Source organism: Megalobrama amblycephala, linkage group LG12 (assembly GCF_018812025.1).
Source record: "Megalobrama amblycephala isolate DHTTF-2021 linkage group LG12, ASM1881202v1, whole genome shotgun sequence".
Classification (NCBI taxonomy): domain Eukaryota; kingdom Metazoa; phylum Chordata; class Actinopteri; order Cypriniformes; family Xenocyprididae; genus Megalobrama; species Megalobrama amblycephala.
The window spans coordinates 34,963,063-34,986,323 of NC_063055.1; the positions used below are offsets into that span (position 1 = coordinate 34,963,063).

Here is a 23,261-nt window from a genome sequence, read left to right on the forward strand (position 1 = left end):
TAATGCGGCCACGCCCACGGAGCCAGCGCTATTCAGACGCAAATTCAGAGGCAATACATGCATTCATCGTCTCAATCGTGTATTTATTGTCTTGAAAAGTGTTTATCTGGATGTAAAAGTCATGGTTAGCGAGCTCTAGAAGACATGCAGTTAGTTCCTGTTTTCTTTTCTTCTGTAGATGAATTTTAGATGAGTTTTTGTTTCTTTAGCGCCCTCCGGCTGCAGCATGAATTGGAAACTCCATTCATGGAATAGCCTCTTCTTCTTTTAGATGAATTTGTGGACTAAAAATGCACAGAGAGCGCCCTCCGACGTCAAGTATGAATTGAAAACACCAGCGCTCATAGTAATGACAATGAATATTAAATAAATATAACTCCTCTGTATAGAAAATTGACATAAGCATATGAGAATCCAATATTTCTCCAAATGTGCATGCTTTTAAACTAAAAGCCTATATTCAGACTCTTTGCATCACAGAAATACATTATATTTTAAAGTATAATATAAAACCATTACTTTATATTGTAATAATATTTTTCTGTATGTTTCATATATCATGATGAGCTTGAGACATCACAAAAGGTTTTTTTCACAGCCTACCTGACTGAAATGCCTCATTAATATGCAAGTCATTTCAGCTCATTACTATCCAATTCTTTTGTCTTCTCAGGTGAGAATGGCCCATTTTCAGTGGTGATTCACGCCTCCACGCATACTGTGTTTCTTGGCAAAAAGTGTCTTACAAAAACTAAATCAATATATTGTTTTATATGAAGGAGTAGGCAGCATAATTTTTACATAATTTTGAAGCAAAAACTCTAGTTTACAACCTCCAATACCCTAAAGTATTGTAAACACAGATTTACTATACTTTTTTTGGCCTTATTTCAGCGACTTAAGTTTTTTGTTTTTTCAATAACCACGCATAAATGTTATTCCTTCAAAAACACAAACATGTACATACATGTTCCTCACATATTATTGTAGCCTAGTTTGTGCTGAATACAGTGTAATGGCACTTTTTCCATTAATATGTTTATGAACAACTGAAAAAAGCACAAATGTCAGGGCATGTCAAAACTTCTCCAGGCCCCAAATCAGCCTCAGACTCCAGAGGGTTAATTTATCAAGTACTTTTTTTGTCATCTGCCATGAAAAAAAAAACAAAAAAAAAGGATATATATATATATATATATATATATATATATATATATATATATATATATATATATATATATATATATATATATATATATATATATATATATATATATATATATATATATAACACTATATTGCCAAAAGTATTGGGACACCCCTCCAAATCATTGCAATCACTTCCATGGCCACAGGTGTATAAAATCAAGCACCTAGGCTGCAGACTGCTTCTACAGACATTTGTGAAGGAATGGGTCGCTCTCAGGAGCTCAGTGAATTCAAGCGTGGTACCGTGATGCCACCTGTGCAATAAGTCCATTTGTGAAATTTTCTTCACTACTAAATATTCCACGGTCAACTGTTAGTGGTATCATAACAAAGTGGAAGCAATTGGGTACAACAGCAACTCAGCCACAAAGTAGTAGGCCACGTAAAATCACAGAGCGGGGTCAGTGCATGCTGAGGCACACTGCGCAGAAGTCGCCAACTTTCTGCAGAGTCAATAGCTACAGACCTCCAAACTTCATGTGGCCTTCAGATTAGCTCAAGAACAGTGTGTAGAGAGCTTCATGGAATGGGTTTCCATGGCCGAGCAGCTGCATCCAAGCCTTACATCACCAAGTGCAATGCAAAGCGTCGGATGCAGTGGTGTAAAGCACACCGCCACTGGACTCTAGAGCACTGGAGACGTGTTCTCTGGAGTGACGAATCACGCTTCTCTGTCTGGCAATCCAATTTAGAAGTCTGTGTTTGGTGGTTGCCAGGAGAACGGTACTTGCCTGACTGCATTGTGCCAAGTGTAAAGTTTGGTGGAGGGGGTTTATGGTGTGGGGTTGTTTTTCAGGGGTTGGGCTTGACCCCTTAGTTCCAGTGAAAGGAACTCTTAATGCTTCAGCATACCAAGACATTTTGGACAATTTCATGCTCCCAACTTTGTGGGAACAGTTTGGGGATGACCCCTTCCTGTTCCAACATGACTGTGCACCAGTGCACAAAGCAAGGTCCATAAAGACATGGATGAGCGAGTTTGGTGTGGAGGAACTTGACTGGCCTGCACAGAGACCTGACCTCAACCCGACAGAACACCTTTGGGATGAATTAGAGCGGAGACTGTGAGCCAGGCCTTCTCACCAACATCACTGTCTGACCTCACAAATGCGCTTCTAGAAGAATGGTCGAAAATTCCCATAAACACACTCTTAAACCTTGTGGAAAGCCTTCCCAGAAGAGTTGAAGCTGTTATAATCGCAAAGGGTGGGCCAACTCCATATTAAACCCTATGGATTAAGAATGGGATGTCATTAAAGTTCATGTGCACATAAAGGCAGGTGTCCCAGAACTTTTGGCAATATAGTGTACACACATACACGCGCGCACATGCACACACACACAGACATATATTTGTGCACCATCTAATACTGATACTAATGCTCAAGCAGCCCAAAGTCGAATTTCCCGCTCTTTTCGCAAGCTTCTGAAAATGCACACTTACTTTCTTGTAATCTAACTTTTTGGGTTACTGAAATATTGTTTGAAAATGGTGTTGAAATGTTCCATATGTAGCCTCTAGGATTTAAACTGTTAAGAGTTAACTTTGTAATTTTAAGACTTAATTAGGGGTGTCAGACCCCCTACAAACCTCCTCGTAATTCATACCATTCTCCAACCTATTCCCACCAATTTGCTAGCATCCAATGCTCAGTGCAACAGATTCTTTTAACAATTCACTTTGTATCATCAAGTGAACAGCCCACATGGTAACCCTCATTATGTGCTTTAAATTACCTGCAGCTATCCCATAGCCAGGGAAACTGTTCAAGAAACATGTCCAATATGCTGCAGTAGGGCTGGGTAAAAAATATTTATTTCTCCATTTCATTCGTTTCTTATTTTTATGAACCGATATCGATTCTTAAATCCCAAGAATCTATCTTTTAGTCTCTGCTGATGAAGGAACAAAATATTGTAGCGCACCTCCCATCCAATCACAAATCACAATAAGCTTTGTGCTTTTTTTTTTTTTTTTTTTTTTTTTTAATATATGATATGTACAACGAATTGGAGTACAAACATAATTATGTAGTTATTAGGGTTGGGTACCGAACTCGGTACTTTTAAGGGCACCGACCGAATTACGTTGGTACTATTCACAGATTCACATTAAATCAGTCTGTGCCTAAGGCCGGGTTCACACCGCAAGCGGCAGCAGAGCAGAAGCAGCGCGTATTTTTTCGGCGCCCATGTTAACAGATGAGAGCATTCACACCGCACGCAGAGGCTGCGCGGCAGCACGGAGCAGAGCAGAAGCAGCAGTGCCGCGATCGTTTCGGCGCTGGGTCTATTTTTGCTGCGCTGCTAACGCTCAATTAAAGTGAAAGTACACCTTTGATGGACAAAATAAATATGATTTCACACAAAAAGTGCTCAAAATGCACAGAATAAGCATATCTAGTGTGTTTTAACAAGAACTGAAGTATGTCATGAAAGAAAATCTTTAAATATTTATAGAATATTTACTCATTTAAACTTGTTTTTAATTATTCAGTTTGGGCTAAAGTGTGGTATATTATAGAAAACTAAACTAGCCAGAAAATATGATATATAAACATTATTTTAGTTATTACACAGACTTGCATACCCAAATCAAACCCTAGTTTGCTGTCTTTTTCACCGAGTTTGCAGTCTTGTAAACATGTTCATGCGTCAGATGATGTAAAACACAAAGCTTACCTCATTCGTGTGCAGCAACGGATGACACGAGGCTTTTATTTATTTATTTTTATTTAGGCTATTTTATGTTTATATGTGAGTGTTGTACACCTTGCATGTTAACAAACTTTCAAGACTATCAAGTTTAACAATGACCAATTATAAAAACAAATTTATAGCTGTCTTTGTAAAGAAATGCTCACTTTATATGTAGCTTCGAGCCGCTGCTGTGACGCTGTACAAACGCTTCCAGTGTGAATACTCGCGCGTCTCTGCAGCTGCAGTTCACGCTCACGCGCTGCTAACGCGTTGCTTCCGCTCTGCTGCCGCTTGCGGTGTGAACCCGGCGTAAGAATGCATCTGGGCATGAGAGTAAGGTACGTAAGGGAGAGCGAGAGACCATGCAACGTCACCCCAGGAACTTGTTCAAACACAACACACAGTGCAATGCTAAATGTTCTGAAGTGTGGTTATTATTTCACAAAACTAGATGCAAACTGAGACAACTCTATATGCAATGTCTATAAAAACTTTAAACGCACTTACTCCAGTCCGTATGTGATCTATTGTCCGCGTTGCGGGTGTTGTTAATCTCATCGCGACGTTCCACGAAGAAACCGCTCTCATGCACGCTCTGCCTGTTGTTACATACTAAACATTGTCACAAGTCATATTTTCCATGTGGTGTTAGTCAAACCGCAGCTCTGACAGCATCGTGGGGAAAATGAAATGACACTTTCGTGCTACAAAACTGCTGAGGAAACATAGACTCAAGGCACATGTGTCCGAACGCAGCTGAACAGCAGTGGTGAAGAAAAGCGCGAGAAACTCTTTCGTGGCATTTGAATTCTCCGCTGTAATACATTCTCATGCATACTACAGCGCACACATAACAGTTTATTTTGTCTAGTGTGTAAAAATTCTAAATGAATAAATAATTTTTTTAAATTGTGAGGTTTGGACTTCACTGAAATAAATGTTTTTGTTATTACACAGAGAGTGAAGTTCCGAAAAAAGGTACCGTTGGGTACCGGCACTCAATTTCAGGTACCGATACTGGTACCGATACCGTTCAAAATGTGAACGTTACCCAACCCTAGTAATTATGAAGTTAGTATTATAACTTTATTATTATAAAAACTTTGTGTATAATTTAAGCGTTTCTAAATAAATTGGTCATTTTTAACCTTCAGTATTATAGTAATTACCTACTGACTCCCTATGTAGTTTACAATATTAGTTGAGAGATTTTCTTTAGTTCAACAGAGATGGTTGAGTTGACACTTCTGATTTGAATATGATGAAATGGATAAGAATTGACAACTAGAACATTTGAGCGTCCCATGGCATCTTGAACCATTGTTACATGACATATTCTAGATTCAAACCTGTGTCTCCTTCATGACCACTACAGCTCAATAGGTCTGTGAGTATTTGTTTTAACCACTCTTCCATTGCTTTGACAACTGCATACAAGTCTAATGAAGTCACAACAAATATGTGAAAAGAAAAAAATGTTTTTGGAATCATGAGTCTGCAGAGCAGCTGGATTTTGCTGGATAAGAGATATTAATATGGAGAGAAAAAATATGACTACATAGTAGACTGTACTTTTCATAATCTTGCTGCTCTAGCCTCTCTACTCCTACTTTCTTTCACCCTTCTTAAAAGGAAGAATATTGTCATTTTTCACTGCTAACATGTGTCACGCAAGAAAGACGAGAGCTGCAATTGATTTATGACAGAGCTTCATTAGGATAGAAACATGGATGCCTGCAGGCTGAATTAGGTGATATAATTGCTCATATAAGTATGAGTGAAATAATGAGGGTGAGGAGACGGGACATCTGCCAAAATCCTGCTCTGGTGTTTAGTTCCACTTTCTGGGCAGGCCATTTTCAATGAGTATAAACGATATGTAACAGACTCCCTCGGATATGTTCCAGGTTTCAAATGAAACACAGGACTCTGCAGTTGTGTATCAGACCCTCATCGGTGGTTTATTTGTTCCTGTTTTTCAAAAATAATTATGATGAGGTTGTGATATAAGAAACTCCCAAAGGTTGCTAATGACCAGGTGTTACAAAGTTGTAAAAGAACACCAACCCCCGCTTCACACCATAAAAAAATTAGATTTATACTCTCATAGCAGTAAACATATGCAGAGATCATATAAAAGATTGTTTGTTAGGTCATCTTAAAGTTGGTATGAAGTCGAAATGGACCCTTTTTACTTTCATATCACCCCAAAGAAAATGATCTTAGTATTTGTTCATCCTGCACTGTCAACTGCAAAATCTCATTTAGGTCATTCTGGCATTGATGCCCACTTTTGCAGATCCAAGATTCCTTGTTATGTTAATGATAAACATACAGTCATGTTGTGATTAAGGTAAAAACCTGGTAATCAGGTTGTTGCTAATACAAAGAAGTGATCCATGGGCCATCACCTCTGTATCCTTAAGCAAGGCACCTCAGGTTCTTCCCAGGGGTGTCTGTCCAGGGAAAAGTTTCATAATGCCATTCTGTGGAGACAGGGAGTAAAATTTCTGGAAATCAGTTACTTGAGCTTGGTTTGGCATGGCACGATTACAAACCATTCTTGGCCCGGAATTCTCAGCACAGTTGGCTAGAATGCGTGTAGTGACGTCGCCACTCAGGATTGTTGCCTGGCTGCTAGTTAACCGAAGTTATTGATAAAATTAAAATAAATATCTGATCATCCTCCATAAAGTGGTCTCTGTTTACATCTCATATCATCTCTAAATTCTTACGTTACCAAGGCAACGACTGATGCATTTGTATTGATTGATTTCAAAGAGCTTTGTTATTAGCCCCACAGTGGAAAATGAAACACTATCTGTACCGGCTGGGCTGGATCGGAATGGAACGGTTAAGCAACGAGAATGGTTTGGCCCGATGGTGGAAAGGCGACTTTTTGTTGCGCTGTAAAATGGTGGTCTGTTTCCTGTGGTGCATTGTCATCGTAATAATTTCTCAAGAGTCTCAAATGAATTCCCTTTGGAGGGATTAAGATACACCATGATCATTCTGGAAGCTGTTTCCCAACTGGAACTCTCATCACAAAGAGAACGACACTCTGACTTTCACATCTATCCATCAATGGAAGTAGAAATTCATCCATCCGTTCTTTTATCCTCCTACCTTTTGGTTCCAGATTCATGTTTTTCCAGATCAGGGGCATGAAGTGTCTGACTTTGGTGGGTTTTTTTTTTTTTACATAACACCCTCCAAACGTGCACAATCATGCCCTCTTAAGTCGAAAGTTATCTGGCCTTCTTGCTTGTGTAAATTACCCTTAAACCACATTTTTAAAATGTTAGGACCTTTGAGAATTGTTGGATTGCTCCACAGATGCAGACAGTCGCTCTCTATCCTCCCACTACACAGCACCAGAGCAGTCCCTCAGGGGGAACCTCTAAACCCACACCCACAACAACTTGGAGTGTTGAGCTCCTGGGTTTCCAGAATTCAGCTGTAATAATTTGGATTGCAACTGCAAAATTAGGAAGTTTAAGTTGGGGGAGAAGATAACTCTCTTCTGACTGAGAAATGGGAGTGTCTAGCTGACGGCAGTTCTTTTTTCACTCTTTTGACCAAAACATCCTAAATGTAATGTTAAGCTGCCGGTCAAACTTCTTTGCAGTCATCTGTTTTCCAGGCAACAGATACCCTCCAACAGCCCCCCCCCCCCTTTACCAGTATGCACCAATTGTAGCACAGCTTAGAGCCTGTTAGCTCATGTCCAGCCCATCTTGTGAGCCACTGTATTTGATGTAGATGTGACATATTGCTTGGTTTGCCTGATTTTGCTGTGATTGCAGTCCTCCCTCTCCCATGAGGCCACTTTTCTTTCAGAATATTCCTACTGTGGCAAGCTTTGATTCCTTTCAAGATTCCATACATAAAAACATCAGTGCTTCCATAGGAGTTTTTCTTTTCTTTGGTATGTCACTGTTTTCAAATTTTTAATAGCATCATGTTGTGCCCATTTACTCTCTGAAGTTGAATTGTTCTTGAGGTTGTTTTTTATTTCTCAAGTCTATTGTGGCTCTGCTTGTCCCTTGCTGGATTCATTTTCTGTTCTGCCTCTGTTTTCAGCTACCACTGAAATGAGTAGAACTGGAACTTTTCAATGGTATCCAACTATATCACTACTTGTGCTCCCATTGGTAGTCCCACTTTACACCGCTGCTCATGTGCATAAAGTTACTCTGCTTAGCTTTTGTCGTTGCCTAAACGGTTGTCTCTTGTGGTATCTCTTCGCTTTGTCACAGCAAATCACTGTCAGTGTGAACCCCTCTTTAGAAACATCTAGAGAACCCTGCTGTTGGTAGGCTACCTCCCTGCAGACTTCAGTTCCAACATTGATCCTGAACACATTGATTAGCTTGTTCAGGAGTGTGTGGTTAGGGTTAAGACAAAACTGTGTTGGGTGGTAGCCTTCTAGGAGCAGAACTTTGGAGTGCTGGAAAAAGTTTGAAGTACTTTTAAAGTCCCTGAAAAGTGCTTGAATTTCACTATCAAAGGATGTACAAAACCTAATGGAAAAACTATTTGACTTTTTCTGCCAAAATTCTGTTACAGTTAGCGTTTACTACATTAAATCCATGGTGAATGTTGGCGAAAAGCTTCCTTAATGTTTCTCTCAATGTTTCTCAATATACAATGGTTCTCCTGGTTTCTGCGCTGAATTTGAATGCTTCTCTCCCAGCACTGTTTAGTAAGTGTCATGTGAACAAAGATTAGCCCACGAGTACCTGTTCTGAGCTTGCGCTGCTCAGAGCTGATAAATGGTCAAAACTGCGCAGCACAAACGAGTGGCATGGTTTCATTCTGCTTTCATTTGCTATTTGATTTCTCATTTGCAACAGAAATGGCAGCTCTTATCAGTTGGGCAACATGGTGGTTGCACCAGTTGAGACCTCTAACAAATTTAGTCGCACTGCCAGGAAAAAAAAAAATGCGTAGTCACTGTGAAAGACCCATGCTACTTCTATGCCTCTTTGCTTTCAGCTTCCACTGCCCTGAATGAACAGACAACAGATAAACACTTTCAAACTAGAAGTTTCATTTAAGAGTTTGTTTTACACCTTATTATTATAGCCAGAAGGTTTGTTTGCATTGTAGACAGCTGGAGGAAACAAACTTTTAAACTATGATTTGGTCCCAAATGAGGCTCTCAGCCAGTAATTCTTCACTTTGGTGACTCAGTGTTGCATGGAATGGTTGGTAATAGACCACTGTCCACTGCAAAGTAGTTCAGTGGAAGCAAACAGAATGACTGATTTTGAGTTGAGTTTGTCTCTTTTTTTTTTTTTTTTTTAATATGTAACTGGTAACAGGTTTGCATGTTTGGGTTTGTTTAATTTCAACAAAACCTCTGAGAAGGGTTTGATTACTATACATTGGGCCTCTGGTAAATTGGTTAAAGACAAAAAGGTTGCTGGTTTAATAAGATCTATCAGCTTACCAAGATCATATTCTGTCAACCCTACTTACTATCAAACCTTTGACCAAGCTACTTAACCTCAGATTTGCACAGGAGCTCTGTCACTGCAGGTAGTGAACCTTCACAGATGAAAAGCATCTGCAAACAATATCGACACAGTAATGTCAATGAATCTGCTCCCATGTGTTAGTGATTTGTCAGGGTGGGTGTATTGTCCATGGCTCCTCTACCGTCACTGGAAGTATCTTGCGTGAACTCGCAGAACCTTAAGTGAGCCACAGCATGTTGTCAGACGTCCCGAATGCTTCATAAATGTGCTTCATATTTGACTGAGAGTGACTTTAATATGCTCTGAAAGATGATGGCATAGTGCTAGATTACACTTAGACATGTAATGTGACAACGTATGCATTGAGGAATGCCGTTAAAGTGATTTACAACCACAGAGGCTTTGGGATCAAAGGCGCGTGTGAGAAATTGGAACGGAGAGAAAAATGGGAAGCTGATAGAACATTATTCACCTTTCCTTTCTCTTTTCCCTGGTCTTATTTGGCAAATCATTCAACCAAAACAGTTTTATTTTCCTTTTTCTTTATTTTTTATTTTTTGTAACAACTCTAGACTGAAATACAATATAGTGTCTTCCACAACCCAAGTTCTCTCACGTTATCATTTGACCAGTTGTGGATCATAAAGTTCAAATAGATGGAGACCCTTTGGATCAAATATGCATCTTGGGACACAATCCACTGTTAAAAATGTCTGACGGTACGTTTACACATCAAAAATGTACATATGAAGAGTTTGGTTCCAAAACGCGATAAACGGCATTTTCAAAAAATTGAGTTTCCACCAAAATCAGTATTGTATCTGGTCGGTATTGAAAAGTAATTTATTAATTTTGCGCAAAATGCGATATCTGTCGTGTTATTCTGTCATGTTTTCTCCCTTTCTTTCCAAAATGCGACAAACGCCAGTCTCTCTTCTCTGCAGAACGCGATATATCCGCTCAACCAATCACAGCGCTCCATTCCACCCACTGTAAACATTGAAGGCTTTTTTAAAAGCCGTTTTTAATACCAATGTACTCGGCAAATGTGTTTATTTAACCGTGCGGTGGCGCCAGATACTCTTTAATCGGTAATGACAAATAATTTATAACATTAACAAGATTCATTTTGGGAGCGACGGCTGAATGTATTTTTAGTAAAATGCCTGTATATAAGATAAATATTGGCAAAGTTTAGACTCTGTCATGTATATGAATCAACTTACTTTGTTGTGTATTTTCAATTTGAAAAATAACTTTTATATTGATGGATTAATTGCATTTTGAAAAAAAAAGTGTCATGGATTTATTGCATTTTGGGGAAAAAAAAAAATGTTTTTATAATAAACTTTTTAAAATCAAAATGTAGATTTGAATTTTTAATGTTTTTATAACCAAAAGATGCTATGTGAATGTTTGAAACAGAAAATAGTGGTTTTCATCTTGCCACTTTCTTGGTAAAGAAAACACCTTTTTACTCAAATTTATCAAAATGGAGTTATTGCGTTTTGGAACCAAACTCTTCATATAGACATTGTCAAAACGATCCCTGTTCATGCAGATCCACAATGACTAAAACGCAATATTAACACAGAAAAGTGTTTGAATTCATGTATAGGCAAAAGGATATAAAAGGAAAATCATGAGATGGGAAATGTATAAACATGTTTATACATTTCTTAAATGGTTACATGTAGAATCTACAGCAGGGGTCGGCAACCTATGGCATGCGTGCCAACACTGGCACGTGGAGGTGTAATCGCTGGCACGTGAGCAAAAGCGAGAGAGGTTTATGTATTTCATTTAGATAAAGTACCTTGTATTTGCATACAGATCTACATTTTGAGGTAATCATTCCTCATAGTAACACAGCTTGTTTTATTAAAGCTGCAGTCCGAAACGTTTTTTTTTTTTAATAATTTGCACGGTTTGATGCATATTAATATGAGTTAAGCGATCATTAGATTTATGGCAATGGCAATTTATTTATATAGCACAATTAAATACAACCTACATTGTCCAGTGTACTTTACAATAGCTAAAAACACAAAGTAAAAAAGACAAAAAATTAAGCAATAAAATGCATACAGAGAATTGTAAAAAAAAATACCATAAAATAGACTAGAATTGGTGCTTCAGTGTTAAAATATAACAATAAAATACAATGTAAGAGTGTGTGTAAAAAAAAAAAAAAGTACAATGTAAAAACAGATAAAGATGAAGCCAGTCTAATCGAAATGGGCAAGTCATTGCAGAGTCTAGGGCCAACTACTGAAAAGGCATGGTCCCCCCTACATTTTAACCTTGATTTAGGGATAGACAGGAGTCTCTGATTAGGTGACTGAAGTGATCTTGTTGGATGGTGCTCAGTCCAAAGGGTGGAAAGGTAAGGTTGTGCCAATCCATTTAGAGATTTATAAACGAGAAGTAAAATTTTAAAATCCACTCTGTAGTGAACTGGTAAGTAGTGTAGGGAACGTAAAATAGGAGTGATATGATCCTGTTTCTGTGCACCCATCAAAAGTCTCACTGCCGCATTTTAGACTACTTGTAATGGTTGATTTAATCACCATTAGCAGCATGATTTATTGTAGGCCTAATGTTTTTTTTCCTCAGTTGGTCAGAACAAAAGTGGCAGACGTGTTACTTGTTCAGATGACATTTTCTGGTGAAAATTCCTACTTTGGTCATACTTCAAGACTACAATCTGTGATTCCGAAGTACAGTATCAACACCGATGTGGTGACTGACAGCAAACATTAGATTCATCCGCACTGAGGAGCCGTGCTGATGCACAATGCACGTAAAGATGATAATTCCACATATAACTGCAATTGCAGGATTCAAACAGAGATTTTGACTAAGAGGCAAATCTTACGGACAGCAGCTTTAAGTGAAGAGATATAAATACTATTAAAGTGTGAGAATTAAACTGTTCAAGTCTATGAATAAACCATTCTCTGATAAATCATTAGCGCAACCACTAAGCATCGCGCACACACAAGTTACCGAATGAAAGATTACAGCTTGTTCCACTGAACATTGCTAATGCAATAAATTTTGGAGATTTTATTCGCATTCCAGATGAAACTGGACAAAATGCATCTAGTTGTTGAAGCTACATATATAAATTTTACTCCTCCTAAAATGGTAAAAACTAAACGTGCGAGAGCGTGTTGTAATGCATGCATCGTCACAGAGGAGTAGCTGCAACTCTTCAGCAAACTGCTGCAAATGAAACTGAAAGTTCAGCGTCACATCCTGAAGCAAAACAGTCATCTTCATTAAAAGTAGTGAGACTAAATGATATTACCAGTGCTGATGATGCTCTCTCTCCAATTGTGGCCACTGATCTTGAAATTAGCTGATGATAAATAAAATGAAGCACATATCTTGCATATGTGCATACAGTGCAGTAATTGAAGATTAGATTTATAGGTCTATTCATTTGGCGAAGACACATTTATGTTACCATGTGTAAATGGAACAGTTTTAACAAAGTCTGTCTGATAGCTGTCTGATCAACGCATGAATGACCATTGGATTTCCCATTGGAAATCTGTTCTTCAAAGGCTAATTTAAACCTAAAAAACAAGAAAACTAAAGGATTTTGACAAATGTAAAACAAATATTATGAAAAATGGCACTATTTCTGTGCTAGCCATCATGAATATTCAAAATAAAAAACTCAGAAACTTAAAAATGGCACTTCATGACAAAAAGGTTGCCGACCCCTGATCTGTAGGATTAAAAGATTATTATTATTATTATTATTTTATTTTTTTTGTCTCTCTCAAAGAGAACGAAGTGAGAGTGAAACTCTAAACAGTCTTATCTTGCCGATGTGTCTTTGCTGATGCATCTGATTGTTGCAGTTTGGGTAGTTCCACAGAAAGGTGACGGGTATTGTGGATTACTCAATAAATATAACAAATAATTGCATGTCTGATCTGTCTCAGGCATTACAGGCCACTGTGGGTCAGAGTATAGGATTGACCCCCATCTGTAACGATACAAACAAATTGCATTTGAGCTCATATGAACTCTATTTTCTGCTTTTTGTTTTGTCTATTGCAGGCGTACACAAGTCAGTTTGTGGCTCTCATCATGTTCGCCCTGTTGATGTGTGATGACAGAATCTCTGTACAGCCACGGAGGCGAGAAATCATTCAAGGCCTCAAAGTGCTGCCAGGTAAACACAAATACAGCTGTAAATGTTTTAGAATTATCTGGAATTCTGCAAGAATGGCTTCTAGTGTGATCCCAGTCATAATTCACAATATATGGATTCTAAACCTCTTTTTTTTTTGTACACATTTGCTCTTTGTGTACACTTAAGTTAGTGAGATGCTGATGTCATAGAGCATGTAAGTGCTTGTGTTCACGGATTGGTGTGCAGGGAGGAGCAGATGGCCTCGGCCAGCTCTCTCAGTCACTGTTGGAAGTCTTTATTGGACCACAAGTGTCTGCTGGGGCGCCCCCCTCCCTCTCCTTTCTCCAGTTCTTTCGTTCTCCCTCTGTGGATTTTTTGTTCGGCTTCCAAGCCAATGAGGTCGGGAATGTGTTGGCAGCCAGTTACTAAAGTTCCCCCTGCACTCCAGCTTACTATTTGTGCTAAAAACTGCTGATTCTGTCATTAATGCTTGCATGTTTTGGTCACTGTATTTACAGTCTTTGGCTCAAAACATATGTATGCAAGTACATGAACATAGTTGAATTCTGAAATGTGTACACATGTATGTGTCATTTTCTCAACCTTGCCACAAGGGGTGCTGCAGCAGATATTATATCTGCTGTTTCCTATGAAGTTCAACTACTGTTGTGGTAGAGCAGCAGTTTGAAAAGATTCTTGCAAGTTAGTTAAACTGAGCAAGCAAACATTTGAAGAAAAAAAAAAAAAAAAAAAAAACCTTGAGGTTTTCAGTATTTCAGCTGAATGGATCCTTTGGCCAGTTGAGCAGAAACATAAAATTACATTACTGATTAAAATAAATCAAAATTGCATTTATTACATAAATTAAATCATTTGCTGTACATGTACAGTATTATATAAAGTAAGATAAATAAGATCAAAAGTATCATATAGATTATAGATTATGAAAAATATATAATTAATAACATTAAAAAAACCAAGGTTAAATTTTGTCAACAACACAAGACAAGAGGGAAAAATATTAAAGGGTTAGTTCACCCAAAAATGAAAATTCTGTCATTTATTACTCATCCTCATGCCGTTCCACACCCGTAAGACCTTCGTTAATCTTCAGAACACAAATTAAGATATTTTTGTTGAAATCCGATGGCTCAGTGAGGCCTGCATAGCCAGCAATGACACTTCCTCTCTCAAGATCCATTAGGCCGTGTGTCCACCATAGCGTTTTTTCCAGCTGCTAGCGTACTTTTTCAGTTGTTTTCAGTGGGAACGCCACGTTTTTTAAAGGGCAGGAGCGTAACGAGGCACTGAGCGTCTTTTTCATGCTCAAGCGCTGAGAGCTCTGCGTTTTTTAGCGGTCGCCTCGAGTTGAAGAATGTTCAACTTTGACACACGGCCACCAAAGAAAACATATTTAAATCAGTTCATGTGAGTACAGTGGTTCAATATTAATATTATAAAGCGATGAGAATATATTTGGTGTGCCAAAAAAACAAAATAACGACTTATATAGTGATGGCCGATTTCAAAACACTGCTTCAGGAAGCTTCAAAGCATTATGAATCAGCGTGTCGAATCAGCGGTTCGGAGCGCCATAGTCACGTGATTTCAGCAGTTTGGCGGTTTGACACGCGATCGGAATCAAGATTCGACACAAAAGATTCATAACGCTCCGAAGCGTCATGTTTTGAAATCGGCCATCACTAAATAAGTCATTATTTTGTTTTTTTTGGCGCACCAAAAATATTCTCGTGGCTTTATAATATTAATATTGAACCACTGTACTCACATGAACTGATTTAAATATGTTTTTAGTACATTAATGGATCTTGAGAGAGGAAATGTCATTGCTGGCTATGCAGGCCTCACGGAGCCATCGGATTTCAACAAAAATATCTTAATTTGTGTTCTGAAGATTAACGAAGGTCTTACGGGTGTGAAACGGCTTGAGGGCGAGTAATAAATGACATTATTTTCATTTTTGGGTGAACTAACCATTTAAGCCCTTTGTGAACATCCATATGTGCTGCTATGAACTTTAAATATCCGTACTGTTTGTGGAAATCATGAATTAATCATCACTACATATTTTTACATAAGATTTCTGACAGCTTCTGTTCATCACAACGAATCAATCAAAATCATTTAGCTCTGACTCAAGAAATCTTTAGATTTTCGCAAGACGTTTTTGAGGCTTCATTAATGCAACATCATAACATAATGAAACATGATTACTTATCTGATGATTTTCTGTAATTGGTACACTAATTTCTGCCATACTAAATATTTAATGTGTGAATGTACAAAAGTGTCAAGTCTCTCTTTCTCTAGATCTGATCAAGGAGGTGTTGAGTCTGGACGATGAGATACAGAAGTTGGCAACTGAGCTGTATCAACAGAAGAGCGTTCTCATCATGGGCCGAGGCTACCACTACGCCACCTGCCTGGAGGGAGCTTTGGTTAGACCGCTTCTTCCCTCCTCCTTCACCCATCTATCACTCACTCCCCTCCTGCCCCTGTTTCAAGTCTCCTGAAGCCATATAATAGCTTTGTGAGAAGAACAGACCCCAGTTATTCACTGCTAATTTTCCTCTCCACCATAGCTCTCAAATTTAATTTGTGCTTGTTCAGTTCATATGCGATCAACTGTCAGTGTGCAAGTGGAAAAAAGGGAAATGTTTTTCAAAAATGCAGAAGATCCCATCAACAAACATTTAGTGTGCAATTTCTTTTTTAAAACATTGTCTAGGTCTTTTTCACCCAAAAATGAAACTTCTGACATCATTTACACGTCATTCTAAACCTGTATGATTTTCTTTCTTCTGCTGAATATAAAGGAAAATATTTTGAGAAACGTCTCAGTTTTTTTTGATGATCACTAAAACTGTTTGGTTACCAACATTCTTCAAAATATCTTTTATGTTCTGCAGAACAAAGAAAAAGTACAGGTTTGGAATGACATGAGGGTGAATAGTCCTAGAGTTTGGAGAGTAGTTTACACTGATTGATACTCTGCTGTTTCACATTCAAGAATGACCTGGACTATTTAAGTCTTACCAGGAAAGTAAGAACAAGCAAGAAAATAAGAATCTTAACTGATGGACTTTTCCAGAAGTTTGGCCTCATTTAGTTTAACCGCAAATAAACAGAGGAAGCAATTTGACTGTGTTGGTTAAGAAAAACCCCCACTTAAACTGGAAGTGAGGATGGGGGAACTGTCATTGAGGCATTAGCCAACTCTGACCACAAAAATGTGATGCAGCTATTTTTTTTCCCTAATTATTATGTAACAGTTGTGTTTTGTTTTAGGTTTTGTCTTGTCTTGTCTAATAGTTCCTGTCTAGTCAGTCTTCTCAGGTAGCATGATATTGCTCTTGTTTGTGTGTCATGTAGAAAATTAAGGAGATCACGTACATGCATTCAGAGGGGATTTTGGCTGGAGAGCTGAAGCATGGGCCACTGGCTCTAGTGGACAAACTCATGCCTGTCATAATGATCATCATGAGAGACCACACGTACACCAAGTGCCAAAACGCACTGCAGCAGGTGGTGGCAAGACAGGTAAGAGCCACTCAGATGTCCACCTTTATCATTACTAGATTTGCATGTCCTGCCACTGCTTGCAAGATATAACATAGTGTTAATATTTTTAGCTAAAATTATTAAATGCGTTGTAAACCAAGTTGCAGTCCAATCACAATTCAGTACACACTACACTTTTTGTTCCATTCATACTAGGGGTGGAACGGTTCTCGGTTAAAAAAAAAAAGAAACGTTCGGTTCTCCACCCATGGTTCGGCACGCGCTTGCACCATGGTTCATCCCAAATCTGACGACGCATCTATAATATGGTTTGTTGAAAACAACAACGTGTAAAACAGACAGATTCGGCTAATGTATGTTTTTCAGTCGATGGATATCAGGGTATCCGCAGGGCATTAAAAAGCATTAAAAGTCATTAAATGGATTTTGCGAAAATTAAGGCCTTAAAGGAACACTCCGCTTTTTTTGAAAATAGGCTCATTTTCCAACTCCCCTAGAGTTAAACAGTTGAGATTTACCGTTTTCGAATCCATTCAGCCGATCTCCGGTTCTGGCGGTACCACTTTTAGCATAGCTTAGCATAGTTCATTGAATCTGATTAGACCATTAGCATCGCGCTTAAAAATGACCAAAGAGTTTCGATATTTTTCCTATTCAAGGAATCAAGGAACTTTGCTGCCGTATCATGGCTGCAGCAGGCGCAATGATATTACGCAGCGCCCGTGAGCCCCTGCTTGCACAGGGAACGTGCCTTGCAACCATGGAGACATTTGTGAGAGGCGCTGCGTAATATCATTGCGCCTGCTGCAGCCATGATACGGCAGCAAAGTTCCTTGATTATTACGTCGGAATGAGAGTATAGTTCCTAGCCATATCAGCCTAGAAAATCGCAACTTTTCATTTTCCGTCGGTCTTAGTAGCCTACATGATGTAACTACAGAAGAGTCAAGTTTTAAATAGGAAAAATATCGAAACTCTTTGGTGATTTTTAAGCGAGATGCTAACGGTCTAATCAGATTCAATGAACTATGCTAAGCTATGCTAAAAGTGATACCGCCAGAACCGGAGATCGGCTGAATGGATTCGAAAATGGTAAAACTCAACTGTTTAACTCTAGGGGAGTTGAAAAATGAGCCTATTTTCAAAAAAAAGTGGAGTGTTCCTTTAAATGGCATTAAAAAGCATTAAATTTTATTCCTACAGGCATTAAATTTTTTTTAGATAGTTTTGAAGAAAAATAATACTACCAGTTTATATTGAATATAGCCTATATAATTAATAACTTTGATTTGCTATCGTAAAATATATACATTGGTGTGATACACACATGGAACCAGTTTGGTAATTGCCTCTGGCTAGTGCAAAATTGTCGTAACGCCGTTTTGGACAGCGGCGGGCTGTGACATGGAGACGGAAGGCTGCATCAATGTTGCCAACTTAGCGACTTTTCAGACCCCTTTTGCGACTTTTTTCCAAGAACGCGCGTTGTGACGAATATACTATATATAAAAAAAAATAGAATGATTTTATTACATTTAGTGTAAGTGACGATCGGTAGTGGATGATAATAGGCTGTATAATGTACTGATGATAACAAGGTTGCGCTGTTGAGGCTCGCGCACCATCTCGAGGAGAAATGGAAACATGAGTGAAGCACACATAAAATGAATCTCAGTTAAACATACTGCAGTAAAAAATCAAAATGTGGAGTTTTTATAACTTCATACAGGTAAGCAATATCACATGACCAAGAATGCTGTTTTTTCTAAATAGGCTACCATCATGATTAAAAACGTGACATTGATTTCATACAACAGTTCAGTTAACAAATATTTAATATTAAGTCACTTACATGTTAGAAGGAACATTGACTATTTTTGTTCTATTTTAGCAGCGAAAATAGTTTCAAAGATCACAGCAGAACCATAGCGTAGCAACACTCACCCTGCATCCCAATGTGCATACTATCCACCCTATCCGCCCTAAATAGTATTGAATATTAATAATGTTACATACTATTTAGGATGGATAGAATGTTCATTGAGACGCAGGCTCAGCCTTGTTTTTGTTACTGAATGATTCAGCAATTTGAAGCATTTTGAGTCAAAGATTCAATAACCCATTCATAAACAACTGCCTTATTCTTGAATGAATCAGCCATTGGAATGAATCGTTTAAATGAATGACTCACTTAAGACGGTTACTTGACGCCACCTACTGGTGGTTTTGTTTAATTTTTTTTAACTAAAAATCTATCACAAATATGCAGATTTAAATATGTCAAAGCTGCAATATTCTGAAAGGAAATTGCTTCAGAAATTTTAAATTTATATTTACACCACAAAAAAAAATCTTTTTTTTTTTTTTTTTTTTGGACAAGCAACTGTTTTACCCGTACAAGTGAATGACAAGGCTTAATGTCGAGCCCTGTATGAAGTCTTAATGGGCCACGTTTCAGTCACCATTTCATATAGTCTGACAACAAAAACAGAAAAAAATATAGATGAAACGATTTTATTGGGAATTTGGCTGTATTAAAATATATTATGTGAGCAAAAAGGGTAGCAGCAGAGAAGCAAACGAATTGCTGCATGATGTCATCTATCGACATTTATCGACATTTTATATATATATATATATATATATATATATATATATACACACACACACACAGTACTGTGCAAAAGTCTTAGGCACGTCAGTATTTTCACCCCCCAAAAAAGGTTTTAAGCCAGTTATTTATATCTTTTGCTGTAGTGTGTCAATAGGAAATATCCATCCACATTTCCAAACATTCATTTTGCCATTAATTGTAATAATCCAGTGAGATTTTTGAATACACAATAAGACTGATAACAGCCGGTGCTCCACATGGAGATCAGAGCTCACCATCATCAAATCCGTCTGTGATTACATGAAGAAACATAGGAAACTGAGAAAAAGTAAATCCAGAAGAACTGTGGCCGTGTCTCCAAGAGATTTTAAGAAACCTGCCTCCAAAGCTACCTGAAAAAATGATGCCCAAGTGTACCTGGACAAGAGCTGTTTTAAATGCAAAGGGTGGTCACACAAAATATTGTTTTGATTTAGTTAATATAAGTTAATTGATAAATAAAATCTATTTATAACAGTATTTTTTAAAAACATCCTCACTTTACAGCATTTTTACACAAGTGCCTAAAACTCTTCACAGTACTGTATCTTTGCAGGCAGGTTTCTTCAAGCATCTTAGAGACACGGCCACAGTTCTCCTGGATTTAGTTTGTCTCAGTTTCATCTGTTTCTTCATGTAATCACAGACGGATTCGATGATGGTGAGCTCTGATCACTGTGTGGAGCACCGGCTGTTGTCAGACTCCTTGTGTATTCAAAAATCTCACTGGATTATTACAATTAATGTCAAAATTAATGTTTGGAAATGTGAACGGATATTTCCTATTGACACACTACAGCAAAAGATATAAATAACTGGCTTAAAACCTTTTTTGGGGGGTGAAAATACTGACTTGCCTAAGACTTTTGCCCAGTACTGTGTGTGTGTGTGTGTATATATATATATATATATATAATGTATAATATGATGACATAAATAATTTAAAAATCGGCATTAAAAAGGCATTAAAAAGCAATAAATTAGATTTGATGAAACCTGCAGAAACCCTTCTTGTTTTCCCAATACGTTACAACAGCGATGATCAAAAGAACATGGACAAAACAGTCACTCTTTGTAAACAAATGTTCAGTGATGTGTGCTCTAAGACCACTCATTTACGCTGACATCACCCGGGTGTTGAAGTTTATATGCAGTGTTATTTTATATTTGATTACTTCATTCAATTTCTGTACCTTAAAGCTGTTAGATACCTGAAAAACCTGTAAGGCATTGTTTATTTCATTTGTATCTGAGCTTTCATGTATATATTTGTGCTCTTTCTTGTCGTTAGATTATTTGTTTTTATTTTCTTTATCGTTATTTGACAGTTGTCCTATTTTTTTACTGAACATAGGACATACCGAACCTTACCGAAACCGTGACCCTAAAACCGTGATAAAAACCAAACCATGAGTAATCTGAACCATTCCACCCCTAATTCATACGTAATGCAGGAGGCAGTAAACGCAAGTGTATTGTGTGCTCAAAGTCTAGTATGTCCTCGGCTTAAGAAGGAATAGATTGAAGATTGTTAAAAAGCTTGCTATTTTTGTACAGCCCTAGTTATCTCTGCAGTTTTTGCTGTTTAAGAGGATATGGTTATGTTGCTGTTGTAGGGCCGTCCAATCGTAATCTGCGATAAGGACGACTATGAAACCATCAGCAACTCCAGCCGCACCATCAAAGTGCCTCACTGTGTGGACTGCCTGCAGGGAATTCTCAGCGTCATCCCTCTACAGCTGCTCTCCTTCCACCTCGCTGTGCTCCGCGGATTCGACGTGAGTCTCTTAAGTGCTTGCTTTCATCTCACTTCCTGTCTCACTGATATACACTCATCAGCCACTTTATGAGGCACACCTTGCTAGTAGCGGGTTGGACCCAGATTCAACAAGGTGCTGGAAACATTGCTCAGAGATTTTGGTCCATATTGTCATGATAGCATCACACAGTTGTTGCAGATTTGTCAGCTGCACATCCATGATGTGAATCTCCCGTTCCACCTCATCCCAAAGGTGCTCTATTGGATTGAGATCTGGTGACTGTGGAGGCCATTTGAGAATAGTGAACTCATTGTCATGATCAAGAATCCAGTTGATGACAGATGATTTGAGCTTTGTGACATGGTGTGTTATCCTGCTGGAAGTAGCCATCAGAAGATGCCACTTAAATCACCTTTCGTCCCGTTTCTGATGCTCAGTTCGAACTTTAGCAGATGTTCTTGACCATGTCTACATGCGTAAATGCATTGAGTTACTGCCATGTGATTGGCTGATTAGATGTTTACGTTAACAAGCAGTTGAACTGGTAAAGTGGCCGGCAAGTGTACTTTCAGTCTGCCGTACATCTCTTCCCAAGCATGTGCAAGATATTTGGAAACACAGTTTTCTAAGACTTAAAAAAGCAATATATACATAAAAATATAAAAGTATATTTCTGATACTTGACATAAAAATACACTACCTTTCAAAAGTTTGGGGTCAGTAAGATTTCTGTTTTTGAGGAAATTGAATACTTTTATTCAGCAATATACTTTTATGACCGTAAAGGCTTTTAATAATAAAAAAAAAAAAAAAAAATCTATTTGAAATGCTGTTTTTGAATGTTTTATTATCAAAGAATCTTTAAAAATATATCACAATTTCCACAAAATCTGCAGAACTGTTTTCAACATTGATACAAAAAAAAAATGTTTCTTAAGCAGCAAATCAGCATATTAGAATGATTTGTGAAGGATCATGTGACACTGAAGACACTGAAAATCCTGCTTTAAATATATCTTAAAATACAGTGCCCTCCACAATTATTGGCACCCTTAGTAATTATGAGCAAAAGCAGCTGTGAAAATAAATCTGCATTGTTTATCCTTTTGATCTTTCATTCAAAAAATTCACAAAATTATAACCTTTCATTTAAGGAAAATAATTGAAAGTGGGGGGAAACTCACATTATGAAATAAATGTTTTTCTCCAAAACACGTTGGCCACAATTATTGGCACCCTTTTATTCAAAACTTTTTGCAACCTCCTTTTGCCAAGATAACAGCTCTGAGTCTTCACCTATAATGCCTGATGAGTTTGGAGAACACCTGACAAGAGATCAGAGACCATTCCTTCATGCAGAATCTCTCCAGATCCTTCAGATTCCAGCTCCATGATGGTGCTTCTTCTCTTCAGTTCACTCCACTCATTTTCTATAGGGTTCAGGTCAGGGAACTGGGAAGACCATGGCAGAAGCTTCATTTTGTGCTCAGTGACACATTTTTGTGTTGGTTTTGATGTTTGTTTTGGATCATTGTCCTGATGGTAGATCCAACCATGGCTCATTATAGGATTTCTAGCAGAAGCGGTCAGGTTTTGATTTTTTATCTGTTGGTATTTGGTAGAATCCATGATTCCATATATCTGAACAAGATGTCCAGGACCTCCAGCAGAAAAATAGGCCCACAACATTAAAGATCCAGCAGTATTTTTTAACCGTGGGCATGTGGTACTTTTCATCCATGTGTGCACCAAACCCATCT

At 38.0% G+C, this 23,261-nt stretch overlaps 1 protein-coding gene across 1 annotated transcript in view; it reads left to right on the forward strand.

The window, feature by feature from the left end:
- Positions 1-23,261, forward strand: part of gfpt1 (glutamine--fructose-6-phosphate transaminase 1) — a 47,489-nt gene that overhangs the window by 20,310 nt on the left and 3,918 nt on the right. Inside the window, exons 15-18 of the mRNA XM_048210850.1 lie at positions 13,470-13,584; positions 15,877-16,004; positions 16,939-17,106; positions 21,358-21,519. Coding sequence (XP_048066807.1) covers positions 13,470-13,584; positions 15,877-16,004; positions 16,939-17,106; positions 21,358-21,519 — 573 coding nt within the window. The remainder of the gene's footprint in view (positions 1-13,469; positions 13,585-15,876; positions 16,005-16,938; positions 17,107-21,357; positions 21,520-23,261) is intronic.